General features: G+C 35.9%; 3 protein-coding genes across 3 annotated transcripts; all 3 read left to right on the top strand.

The window, feature by feature from the left end:
• Positions 1–123: 123 nt before the first annotated feature.
• On the top strand, positions 124–4108 carry LOC134243013 (solute carrier family 12 member 9-like; the record flags this gene model as incomplete). The annotated part of the gene is made up of 6 exons (XM_062725221.1): positions 124–235; positions 630–787; positions 903–985; positions 1350–1474; positions 1977–2169; positions 2404–4108. Coding segments are annotated over 6 exons (1826 nt in total), but the record flags the coding sequence as incomplete, so codon positions are not given.
• Positions 4109–6775: 2667 nt separating this feature from the next.
• On the top strand, positions 6776–7883 carry LOC134243012 (heat shock protein beta-1-like). Its single transcript, XM_062725220.1, has one exon. The coding sequence runs from the start codon at positions 6898–6900 to the stop codon at positions 7612–7614; it is 717 nt and encodes a 238-aa protein (XP_062581204.1). The 5' UTR covers positions 6776–6897; the 3' UTR covers positions 7615–7883.
• A 1829-nt stretch (positions 7884–9712) lies between these two features.
• On the top strand, positions 9713–10883 carry LOC134243009 (uncharacterized). Its single transcript, XM_062725217.1, has one exon. The coding sequence runs from the start codon at positions 9889–9891 to the stop codon at positions 10603–10605; it is 717 nt and encodes a 238-aa protein (XP_062581201.1). The 5' UTR covers positions 9713–9888; the 3' UTR covers positions 10606–10883.
• The last annotated feature ends 636 nt before the right edge of the window (positions 10884–11519 follow it).

Genomic DNA, 11519 nt, shown 5'->3' with positions numbered 1-11519 from the left:
TTTTGGACTTAGAAAAATTCCAATTTGGGGGGGAGGGGGGCATAAGTGTTTTACAAACATCTCTTGTTATTTTAGAGTTAAGAATGAAATGATGAAATATATATTTTCTCTTTTTTTCTAAAGGAGAACTAAAAGACCCCAGTAAAGCCATTCCTAAGGGAACACTTTATGCTGTGATGTTTAGTTTTACAACTTACTTCATTCAAATCATTCTGGTTGGAGGTTCATGTGATAGGTAAATACATGTATCGATATTTATCATTACTTTAGAGAATAATATTATATATGAGAAAATACTGGATAAAATAATAAAACAATTTCAGATCACTGGATATTTGCTGTAACCATGTTTTATTGTATATTTTCATGGCTCATCTAGTCTTGACCAAACCATTTTCAAAATGATCCATCTTATTTAATTTTTCAGATCTCTCAGAATGTTACTCTTAGAATATTACTCATTTAATTTTGATAGAATTCAGTTGGAACACACCATGGTACAAAATTCTGTAAATCGAATGTGATTCGAGGTTGTGGTGTAACTTTCCTTCTTCTCTATTATTTGTACAAACCAGTAGAGCTTCAGTCACAACAGAGACTATTTGTTATTTTTTTCCCTCCTTCTACAGGTGTCTTCTGCTGAACAACTATATTTTCCTACAAGAAATCAACCTGTGGAAGCCGTTTGTTCTGATTGGGATATTTGCCGCCACGTTGTCTGCTGCTCTGGGTAACCTGATTGGAGCCTCCAGGATTCTTCAGGCCCTGGCTAATGACCATTTGTTCTGTGGGTTCTATTTCTGTTTTGCTTTAAAATAAAATGAAGCAATCTTGGAAAATACACAATCCTGTTGCATTCATCAACTTCTACTTATTGTCTTTTTGTATACTGTCTGTTTCAGGGTTTGTTTTGAATCCTGCGTCTATCACCACAAAGTCAGGAAATCCTTATGTTGCAGTTCTTATATCATGGTTTCTGGTACAAGTAAGTATCATGTTCATATTAACACGGATTGCAAGAAGAAAACTAGTGCAGGAAAATTGTGATAAAATTGAATGAAAAAAAAAAACCCAGTCTTTAATATGATTCCTTCAATGAAAACCAAGTGATATTTGCAAGCAATTAATATCAATTGAGTTTTGTGACCTTCTTTCACTTGTGTTCTCGCCTCAAATTTTTTATTTCATTGTTTATTTATGTAGAATTTTTCCTCAGCCAAGAAAATTATTTTAAATTGCAGATGGATTTCAATCAGACAAATTGTTTAAAATTTTTTTCTTCGGAATACACTGTAATAGTTTAACTAAGTTAGTTTAAAGGTAATCCTAGCAATCTTATTTTTTTGTAGTTGGTACTGCTAGTTGGTTCTTTGAATGCAATAGCCCCTGCTACCTCTGTGTTCTTTCTGATGTCCTATGCCTCAGTGAACTTAGCATGTCTGGCCCTGGAGCTAGCTTCAGCACCTAACTTCAGGTAAGGGTACTAGTACTCCTGATCAGAGGAGTTTCTGCTGGGGGGTTTTTCTCTCAAGATAATTATGTGCCACAAGGGCCGGTGGCACACTATGTTTGATTTTACATATAAAGCAACAGAATACAAATACATGTAGTGATTATGTAAAAATTAAAACATGGTGTGCTATGTGCTTAGTATGTTGCTTGATAATTATAATTTTCTTCTAACACAAATTTGGTATAAATATAAGGGAGATGACTGATATTTGATTCATCTCCAGATAGCAAGTGCTAATTTATATATAGTCTGAATGGGTCATGACTTTGTAAGAGAGATATTGTAAGCTCATACTTGACACATTAATATGGCCAAAATTTGTATCTGCAATGGGGCATCATTTTGTGATCCCACTCACAGTACCAGATGTTTGGTTTTTGGGACCAATAACCAATAAGAAAGTAATGTTTCTTTCAGGAGCAAGGAAAGCATTTGGTTTATCTTTACTTGTTGGTATTTTCAGACCCACCTTTAAATACTTCACTTGGTACACCTGTACCCTGGGTCTGATTGGGTGTATACTGATGTGTTTCCTGATCAGCCCTATCTACACCTCGGCAGCCATTATCGTGATGCTGGTGCTGGCCATTATCCTTCACTTCCGCTCACTGCCCACACAATGGGGCTCCATCAGCCAGGCTCTTATCTTCCACCAGGTGAGAACATAGCAAATATATCTACATTAATATTGGTAGGTCAAGTTTTTTGTTACCAATCAAATGTTCAGATAAACATACGTACAGGTCAAGGTTTTATCCATCAGTTCTTCTGTTACCTAAAAGATTAAAATCCTTTACTATTCAAAATTTCGAGATATGGCACATACTAAGTACAGAAGTTAGATTTTTCCAATTTGGAGAAATAAAAACTGTGCATTGTTATATATGTAGGTAAGAAAATACCTGCTGATGCTGGATTCAAGGAAGGCCCATGTCAAGTACTGGCGTCCTCAGATCTTGTTAATGGTGGCTAATCCACGCCAGTGTTCAGAACTCATCCACTTCATTAATGACATCAAAAAAGGAGGGTTGTATGTGATTGGTCATGTCAAACTAGGATCCCTGGACTCATATATGAAAGACCCAGTCGTGGAGGAAAATTCAAAATGGATGGGGCTGATAGATTATCTCAAAGTGAAGGCATTTGTAGAGGTTACCATGGCAAATACCGTTTCGGAGGGTCTTCAGCACTTATTGAGGCTGTCAGGGATGGGGGGTATGAAGCCCAACACCATTTGTTTTGGGTTTCTGGATGATGCTAAGCCTAAAGATATGCTGAGTGTTGAAAATGTGGGAAGGAAGCGACGCTTTTTTACTCGTTTGGAAAGTGGAAAAAAGGAGAGCATTGATAACCTGTTCATGAATGTAAGAGGGGAGGGGGATCCAAGAAATGTATCTTCTTTAGAGTATGTCAAACTTATTTCTGATTCATTAAAAATGCAGAAGAATGTGTGTTTATGCAGACATTTTGATCAGTTAAGTAAGCAGTCTGTTGTAAATTCCAAAAAGCCACTGTTCATTGATGTTTGGCCAGTGAATCTTTTCCGCCCCGACACCGCCAACTTCTTTGACAATACCTGTCTGTTTATGCTCCAGCTGGCCTGTATTCTAACCATGGTGCCAGGCTGGAAATCCAAAACAAGTCTACGAGTTTTCTTGTGTTTAAATGCGCAGACAGATAACACTCTCCAAAAGCAACAGAAACTGGACTGCTTTCTTCAGCAACTCAGGATCAAAGCTTCAGTGAAAATAGTCACCTGGGACCACCTAGTGCAACATCTACCTGTCATGTCAGGTAACAGCAATGGAAAACTGAACCTGATGGAGAAATTCCACCCAGTGCCTGCTGAATTCATCAGTGCAATAAACCAAATGATTATTTCTTACTCCAGTACCACTGCAGTAAGTTTTCTATACCTCCCCATACCCCCGGCTGAATCCAGAGACAATGAAACCTATCTAAACAGCCTGAAATTGTTGTCAGAAAATCTCCCTCCCACCGTGTTTGTACATGGGTTGCATCCTGTGACTTCTACCACTCTATGATGGTTTATAATTCAGATAATAAGATATATTAATTAATTAAAATAGGGAATTAGTTTTGTCATCATTTTCATGTAGATCCATCTTATCACTGGTAAAACTTCATCTTTGAAACTTTTTTGTACTGCTGTAAGTGCATAAAAAAGTAGTTTTTAGCTGGAAACCACATTCCATTGTATTTGTGTTTTATTTTAAAACGAACAAAATGGCTGTGATATTAACGTGTATGTAAAAATAACTCATCAGTAAGGTTTCATTATAGCAATATAAGTGCAATGACAATATATGTATGTGTACAATATAGAAGTTCATGTTATTAAACAAGAGAAGAATCAATTCTTGATAGTAAAGTACTTAAAGATAAAAGTGGTATGTAAAAAAATACCTCTGACTTTTATATTCTGTGTTTTATGCTGATCTTTGTGTATTAAATGTTTTGCTCCCTAGTTTACTACAGTATTTGTTCATGTATGTTAATTTGGTTACAGTGTGTATGTACATGTATGAACAATTGAGCAAACAGTAAGTTTTTTCAATAAAATAATGAAGTCAACTGTATTATTGAAAATTATATCATAACAATTTTATCTTTCACTCAAGTATTTAAAAAAAGGTGCCAATCTACTAATCAGCAACCTAAAAACAAGATGTGTTTGTGAAACACTATGCGTCCAGTGGCAACAAAGTTTGAAAAAAGCTATTTTAGCATACAGGTCACAGTCAAGGTCACAAGGTCATTGGCCTTGGTGTGATTTGAAAGAACTTGATTAGTGGAGTATGCATACCAAATATGAAGTATCTATCATGGTTCAAAAGTTATGGCGAAAGTTAAGTTTGCAGACAAAGATGATATTTTTAGCATATAGGTCACAGTCAAAGTCACAAGGTCAATGACCTTGATATCATTTGAAAGAGTTCAATTAGTGGAGTGTGTGTATATACCAAGTATTAAGTCTCTATCTTTCATGGTTCAGAAGTTATGATGGAGGTTAAAGTTTGCAGACAAACAAACAGATAAACAGACAGACAGACAGGACAAAAACAATATACGCCTCGGATCTATCGATCCGGGCGCATAATAAATGTATTTTCAATCTTTCTTAGCAATGATTGATCATAGATATAATGCTCAAGCCTTAGTGTCAACGACTGTTTTCTGTTATTAAAAAACACCCCCCCCCCCTTCTTTCCATATCCTTGAAAAATTATCATTCAGTTTTATGATAAGGAAGTATATATAGTTAGGCTTCTTTCGAAGACAGTAAGATATAAATCAGATCCATTACACACCAAGTTGAATTCTAAATATAACAGTAATGGTGGTTTTGAGGGACCATGGTTTTCACAATTATTCTGTCCTTCGCCTATTTATGCAATCTGACATAATTGGTGGAAATATTGAAGCTGAAAACATTCAAAAGTTAACGACCGACATTCGAGTTCGTCAATAACTTAAAAACCGTTCAAAAAAAAAATTAAAAAGCGTTATCACAAAAATTCAACCGCCCAAAAATATATGTATGCTCAAAAAGGTAACGAGAAATAAGAAATAACTTTAAGGAGTAGATTAATAAGAATACATATTTTCATTGATAATTAATACAAATAATTGTGACATATTGTGAAATATTTACTGATTAATTTTTTTTTATTCAAGAATTTTGCATAACAAGTTCTGACAAGTGTTAATACACGTGGGAGCGTGGCGAGAACAACACATCATGACATACTACCCATAGTCCTCTGCGTCTCTACAGAGACGTTCGGTTTGGTACAAACGAACTCTGGCGGAAGTTTGCACATCATGATAGAGAATAAGATTCGTACATTATGACGTCATAATGTACTTTACGTCACAATCATTATAAGTAGTAAATCTCTACTGAATTTCAACAAATATCCATTGCTGATATTTGGAATTTAGTTTATAAAAGAAAGAGCTACTCAACATATAATTGAATGTAAGTATAATATTGCTTTGAAATACATTGCTTGTTGTTTTAACGATTTCCAAGAGCCTTGGTGACACAATTACATGTAATATTTTGACAAGAAAAAGTTTAGTCTTAAAATCTGTCGTAGAGATAAAGGTACATTTATTATTATTCCATTGTTTATATGATATATAATTCCCTTTTCTTTGATAATCTTAGATAGAACATTCTATCGTTAAAATGATATTGTCCTACGGACCCGGTTTAACTGGGGTGAGGGCTTGTACCGAGACACAGATAGATTATTCTGACAATGAAAATTTGTTATTATTTTTTTAAGCACTCACATAATGCCGTTTCCCGGATTTTCCCTCATACTGATGGGAGCTATGGAGCTCAGGAAATGGTTGGAAAACAGGGAAAAGAAAAGTAATTATTTTAATTAGAATACATGTATTACCAATAAGCCGTGCAACATTACATCATTACATTTTTATTACATTACATTTATTTCATTACATTACATTATTATTTAATCTATCTAGAACAAGCTTGCTCATTTTTTTATTTAGCTTTGAATTTTATTTTATCTAGATGCAAGACGTGCAAAGAGGATCATAATTCGCCCAGACGACTTAGGCACTGACGTTGACACAGGAGTTAGCGAAAATGTCCTTGATAGCTTTGTTTCTACTGAATTAATTAGCAGTCGTATTAAGTCGAATACAAAATTCCGTAGACGGATAAGTTAAGTTCGCGCGAAAACATTTTAAAATCTCTTTTAACTTTGGGGGGGGGGCAGGGGGATACGTGGCCGATAAATTTCTTTTTTTCGTGAAATTACTTGATAATTGTTTAAGTGAGACTCCTTAGTTTTTTATTAGAAAAAGAGAAAACATATTGAAAAATTTTTAAGATATTACATGCATTCGGAAATACCGGTATTCCATTAAATTCTTTAACGTGAACTGAATTAAATACAGCGAGATTCTATCATATATATACTTTTATACTGAATGGATACCTTCTTTCATTGAAATAAAAAGTTTTTTTAAAAAAAAAAAATACGTTTAGGATAACTCACACGATCTTTTTTTTTTTTTTTTTGATTTAAATTCATAATTTAGCGATATAAAATCTACATATAAAGTTCACATTTCATGATTTTTAATACATAAATTTACATTTATTTTTATTGTACTTAGCACTTATGTTACGTAAATATAAGTATGAAATATCGGAACTGTAAAGTATCTAACGAGATGCTGAAGCGGTCAATGATTTTTCTAGAAGATTGAGTTATCGTCCTTTCACTGAACCATTTCCGTTTCACTGTCAACGACTGTGCGAGACTGTTTATTTTATTCAAAACTACATTTAATTTGTGCTCCTGTGATTGATAAAAGACATGGATTTCTTGCCGATTTACTATCGTCCAATGTCAGCGCAACAGCAGGCTCCTGCCGTTCGGGATTTGCTTAGGCAAATGCTTCGAGAGGAGATGGCCGGAATGCCCTTAGCTCACCAGCAAGCTGCTGTAGAACACAGACGTCAACAGGTACCAGAAAAATGGAGCAAAACCATTCGTCTGGACCACTATCAACCTGATGAAGTGAAAGTCGTTGTTAAGGATGGAACCGTCCGGATCCATGCGAAACACCTCGGTGGGGATGAGCTTAATAGTGATGTTCGAGAATCCACCCGTACCATCAGAATTCCCGAGGGTGTGGACCAAAGTAAGGTCCATTGTTACATGAGTAACGAGAACCATTATACCGTGGAGGGACCGATGCTCCCTAATGAAGACGATGAGGTGGACATTACATTGGAGGATGTACCCGCCATTACGGATGGGAGTGAGGTGGACACGCAGGTTAAAGAACAGGGGCCGTACCAAGAAAATCTGGATCTTTCCGTGTTTGATCCCAGAAATATTAACATTACTCGTAAAAAGAACATCGTGAGTGTTTCTGCAAACGAATCTCGTGATGAAGACGGCATTAAAGTTCACAGGTCATTCTGCAGAGAGTTCACTCTTCCCGAGGGTGTCGATTTCAAGCAGGTCAAGGCTGCCCGTGGAAAAGACGGCAAGGTCGCAATCATGGCGCCCAGATTGGAGAGTTAAATTTGTGGTACTCCGAAAAGCTTACCATAACTGTGATGAGCAAATTCAAGTTTAAAACTAGTCACAATTTTTGCGTTAACTTAAACTAATATTTTACGTTCGTGCTTAATCTTTATTGTTTGGTTTTTGCTTTAATTAACTTTAAGTCATTAAATGGTGTTCAAAGTGATTATTTTTCTACTGATATAGAAGTTTTGCAGTTATATATTCATTGTTACTTGCTATTCATTCCATGTTGAGATATGCATAAAAAATGTTGTTGAAAGAAACACTTTGTTTTGTGTAAATCAATCGATCCAAAGTAAGATTTCTACTTGATACACGGAGGACACGTACACTTTCGAATGTTGGGACAGAGTAACAGGATTTAGTACAAAAAATATACCCCACCCCCAAGAATCAGGGCCATGTCTGTATCCTTAATATTTGGGAGACAAATTAGAATCGTAATTTTTATTTCATTTATTAGGTTCGCACATACTGCAAATCCTTATAGTGAATGACCGAAAGTTCATTGACCCGAAAGCAGAGTTTGGGTCGATGAGGTTTTTTATAGTCTGATAAACCGAAGACCCATTCTACGATGATATTAATTTCAATGTCGTACGTACGAAATAAATATTAGAAAAATAGTTTAAACCGAAACAAAGTTCTTATTTTAATAACAATCACAATTGTAATACTATACATTTTAAAATGACATTTGAAGAATTCCAAGCCAAACTAAACAGCTAAGATCGGCCGATTATTCATGTTATTCAGTTCCGATTGCGACGTATTACGTCACATGTATGTGAATGAACTTTTTGGAGGTTGGAATAATAGTATGGGACACAACTTTTGCCAAAAATATTTTCTTTAAGCACTTATTAGAATTCTTGTGGTTTTTTTTTAAATTAATTTAATTAAAGAAAAAAATATAGAGATAAATAACTATATTTTCGAACAAAAATATTAATATTTATATCAAGAGAATGTATAATAGGTATTTTAATGTTTTATTTCAAAAAAAAAAATCACACTAAAACCCAGATAAACTTTAAATATTTCTGCAGAATCTGCAAAGAATAACAGCAAGTATGATCATCGTCATGGAATCAAAAAATCTGACAGTTATTCCTTATATTTACATGGTCATGATTTCACAAATCAATATATTCAAGTTCCGCTTCTGTCTCTATCTGTCTATTTGTCCAACCCCTCACGTGATTTTTTTTTTAAACCGCGCCCATTGATATAAAACCGGCACATTTATGTAGAAATAAAATACGTTAACTATTTTTGATTTTATCTCGTACAAAGACTTTGGAAATGTAAATATTACCATATATTACACCTACGTTCCAGCATCTGATATTATTTCCCGTTTTGGTTTATGAAAGATGTTGCTCCTCGGTACTGTAGATCACTATATTTTCGCGACATCTTATTTTCGCGATATAGCTATCTGCTAATTATCAGCGAGACAAAATGTTGGCGAGGTGTGGTTTCTGTTTTTATACCGGTAATCCTTTATAATATAAATGTAGGCGAGAATAAAATTTTCGCGAACAGACAGACTTGCGTATTATCTATGGTAGCCAAGAGTTTACGATGCACTCCACTGACTCCCTCTACCTTGGGTAGCGAAGATGGTTCATGGAATTATAAATAGGTAGTTCTAATTAATTTACATTCATGTTGTACACTATAAAAACATGACCTTCTAGTTTATCATACTAAGGGTGAAATAGACCTGAGAATAACCTGAAGTATTTCGCCAATCCTTATTTTTACAGAAGGGCGGGGGTTGTGGGTCCATCCGTCAATTACTTACAAAGTTTATGCTGAAGTTTTAATGAAATGATTTAATTAAGCACATTTATCGTAACAAAAATTCTGCGATCTATATAGCAAAATATTTCAAGTGTCAATCAGAACTTATTACCTAAATACGTAAAATTTCCGTAGACGGCATGGAATCTTCTCTCTCTCCTCTCTCTCTCCTCTCTCTCTCTCTCTCTCTCTCTCTCTCTCTCTCTGTAAAACTGAAGTTCACATTCTGACAAAATTTAGTAAAGAGACGTATTATTAACACTATTTTAAGTCCCTCGCATGTCTCCATATAAAGACAGCTAACAACGCGATCAATGAACTTTCCAGAAATTCTTTGTCCCGAGTTATCGCTTCTCATATAAAAGGGTGCCCATACGGACGCGTGCTACATTGTGTTTTGTTGCAACGTACTTTATATATTTTTGTGTGTGTACCGGTGATTAGAAATAGACTGAAAATATGGATTTCATGCCGATTTACTACCGCCCAATGTCTGCACAACAGCAGACCGGCTCCTTTCGCGACCTCCTTAGGCATATGATGCATGAGGAGATGTCTGGAATACCCCAAACTCAACAGCACCCGGCTTTGCACCACAGACGTCGAGACATACCCGAGAAATGGAGCAAAACTATTCGCCTGGACCACTACCACCCCGACGAAGTGAAAGTCGTCGTTAAGGATGGCACCGTCCGGATCCATGCTAAACACCTTGGTGGGGATGAGCTTAATAGCGATGTCCGAGAATCCACCCGTACCATCAGAATTCCCGAGGGTGTGGACCAAAGTAAGGTCCATTGTTACATGAGTAACGAGAACCATTACACGGTAGAGGGACCATTTTTGCCTGATGAGGATGAGGAAATGGAGGTCAAATTGGAGAATGTACCCGCCATTACGGATGGGAGTGAAGAGGACATGCAGGTCGCAGAGCAGGGTCCGTACCAAGAAAATCTGGATCTATCCGTGTTTGATCCCAATAGTATAAACATTACCCGTAAAAAGAACGTCGTCTGCATTTCTGCTGAAGAGGCGAAGGATGAAGATGGCATTAAAGTTCACAGGTCATTCCGCAAGGCGTTCACTCTCCCCGAGGGTGTCGATTACAAACAGGTCAAGGCCGCTCGAGGTAGAGATGGGAAAATCGCTATTATGGCACCTAAAATGGATAGTTAATTAAAGAGGGACATTAAATATCGTGAAATTCAGAAATTCTGCTGTTTGGCAGGGAGGACCAATTTGTGTAAATTGTGTTGACAGTATAATTTGTTTTGAATGAAAAAGTTCAAGTTTGAGTGTGTACATCATGGATAAAAAATACCATTTTCACAATTTTTAAAAGTTTTGAGTGTGTTAAACATTGATCAGATTGTTTTATTGTGTTGTAGATTGTACAAGTATTATGGTTTATATGGAAGCAGTTTGATGATTCAAATTAAAATGTCGCAAATTCAGATTTGTATTAGTTTCAGAATTACGGGATACTATGTAGAAATTGTAAATCTATAGTACTTAGAGTCCGAATTTCATACAGAGAGAAGAGTCCGATCGAACATTGACCTAAATCGTGTGAATGACCTCATACTTGTAGTTGAAGTATAGGGCTTTGCGATTTTTAAAAATTCTCTCTATAGGGTGTCCTGAATGAGGAAACGTATCTTGAAAGATCCATGAAACTGTAGAAACACAAATTGCATTGAGGAATGTAGGTATAGGGGAGGGGGATCCCCTTGATTTTGCTGGTACATAGTATACTTTAGAAATCGAGGCTAATTTACAGTTGTGTACCCTTCAGAAATTACCAATATACTAGTATACTACATATTATATTAGTTTACTACGGTTTTGTACCCTGATCATATCCCTCTTTGTTTTGTTTGTAAGAAATATACTAGTATGTTAACCCCCCTCCCCCCAACGAAATAGGATTTTCACGTGTGAGCAAGTTTAGGTCTTTTGGGGGGGGGGGGGGCTTGTCAACAAATTTCTGAGCTGGTTTATCTATTACTAGGGTGGACCCCCCCCCCCCCGGAAAAAAATTCCTGGATCCGCGCCTGAATATCATGGTACTAGTTTAATGTTCTTTCACT

This window comes from Saccostrea cucullata, unplaced genomic scaffold, assembly GCF_032062105.1.
Source record: "Saccostrea cucullata isolate Sc308-1 unplaced genomic scaffold, CSIRO_AGI_Scuc_v1 ctg2578, whole genome shotgun sequence".
NCBI classification, from domain to species: domain Eukaryota; kingdom Metazoa; phylum Mollusca; class Bivalvia; order Ostreida; family Ostreidae; genus Saccostrea; species Saccostrea cuccullata.
The sequence above is the reverse complement of the archived record's forward strand: the minus strand, read 5'-3'. Positions and strand labels throughout refer to the sequence as shown.

What these genes read in the sequence shown, in the direction of transcription:
- LOC134243009 (XM_062725217.1), top strand. Translation starts at nt 9,889, where the DNA reads ATGGATTTCATGCCGATTTACTACCGCCCAATGTCTGCACAACAGCAG.
- LOC134243012 (XM_062725220.1), top strand. Translation starts at nt 6,898, where the DNA reads ATGGATTTCTTGCCGATTTACTATCGTCCAATGTCAGCGCAACAGCAG.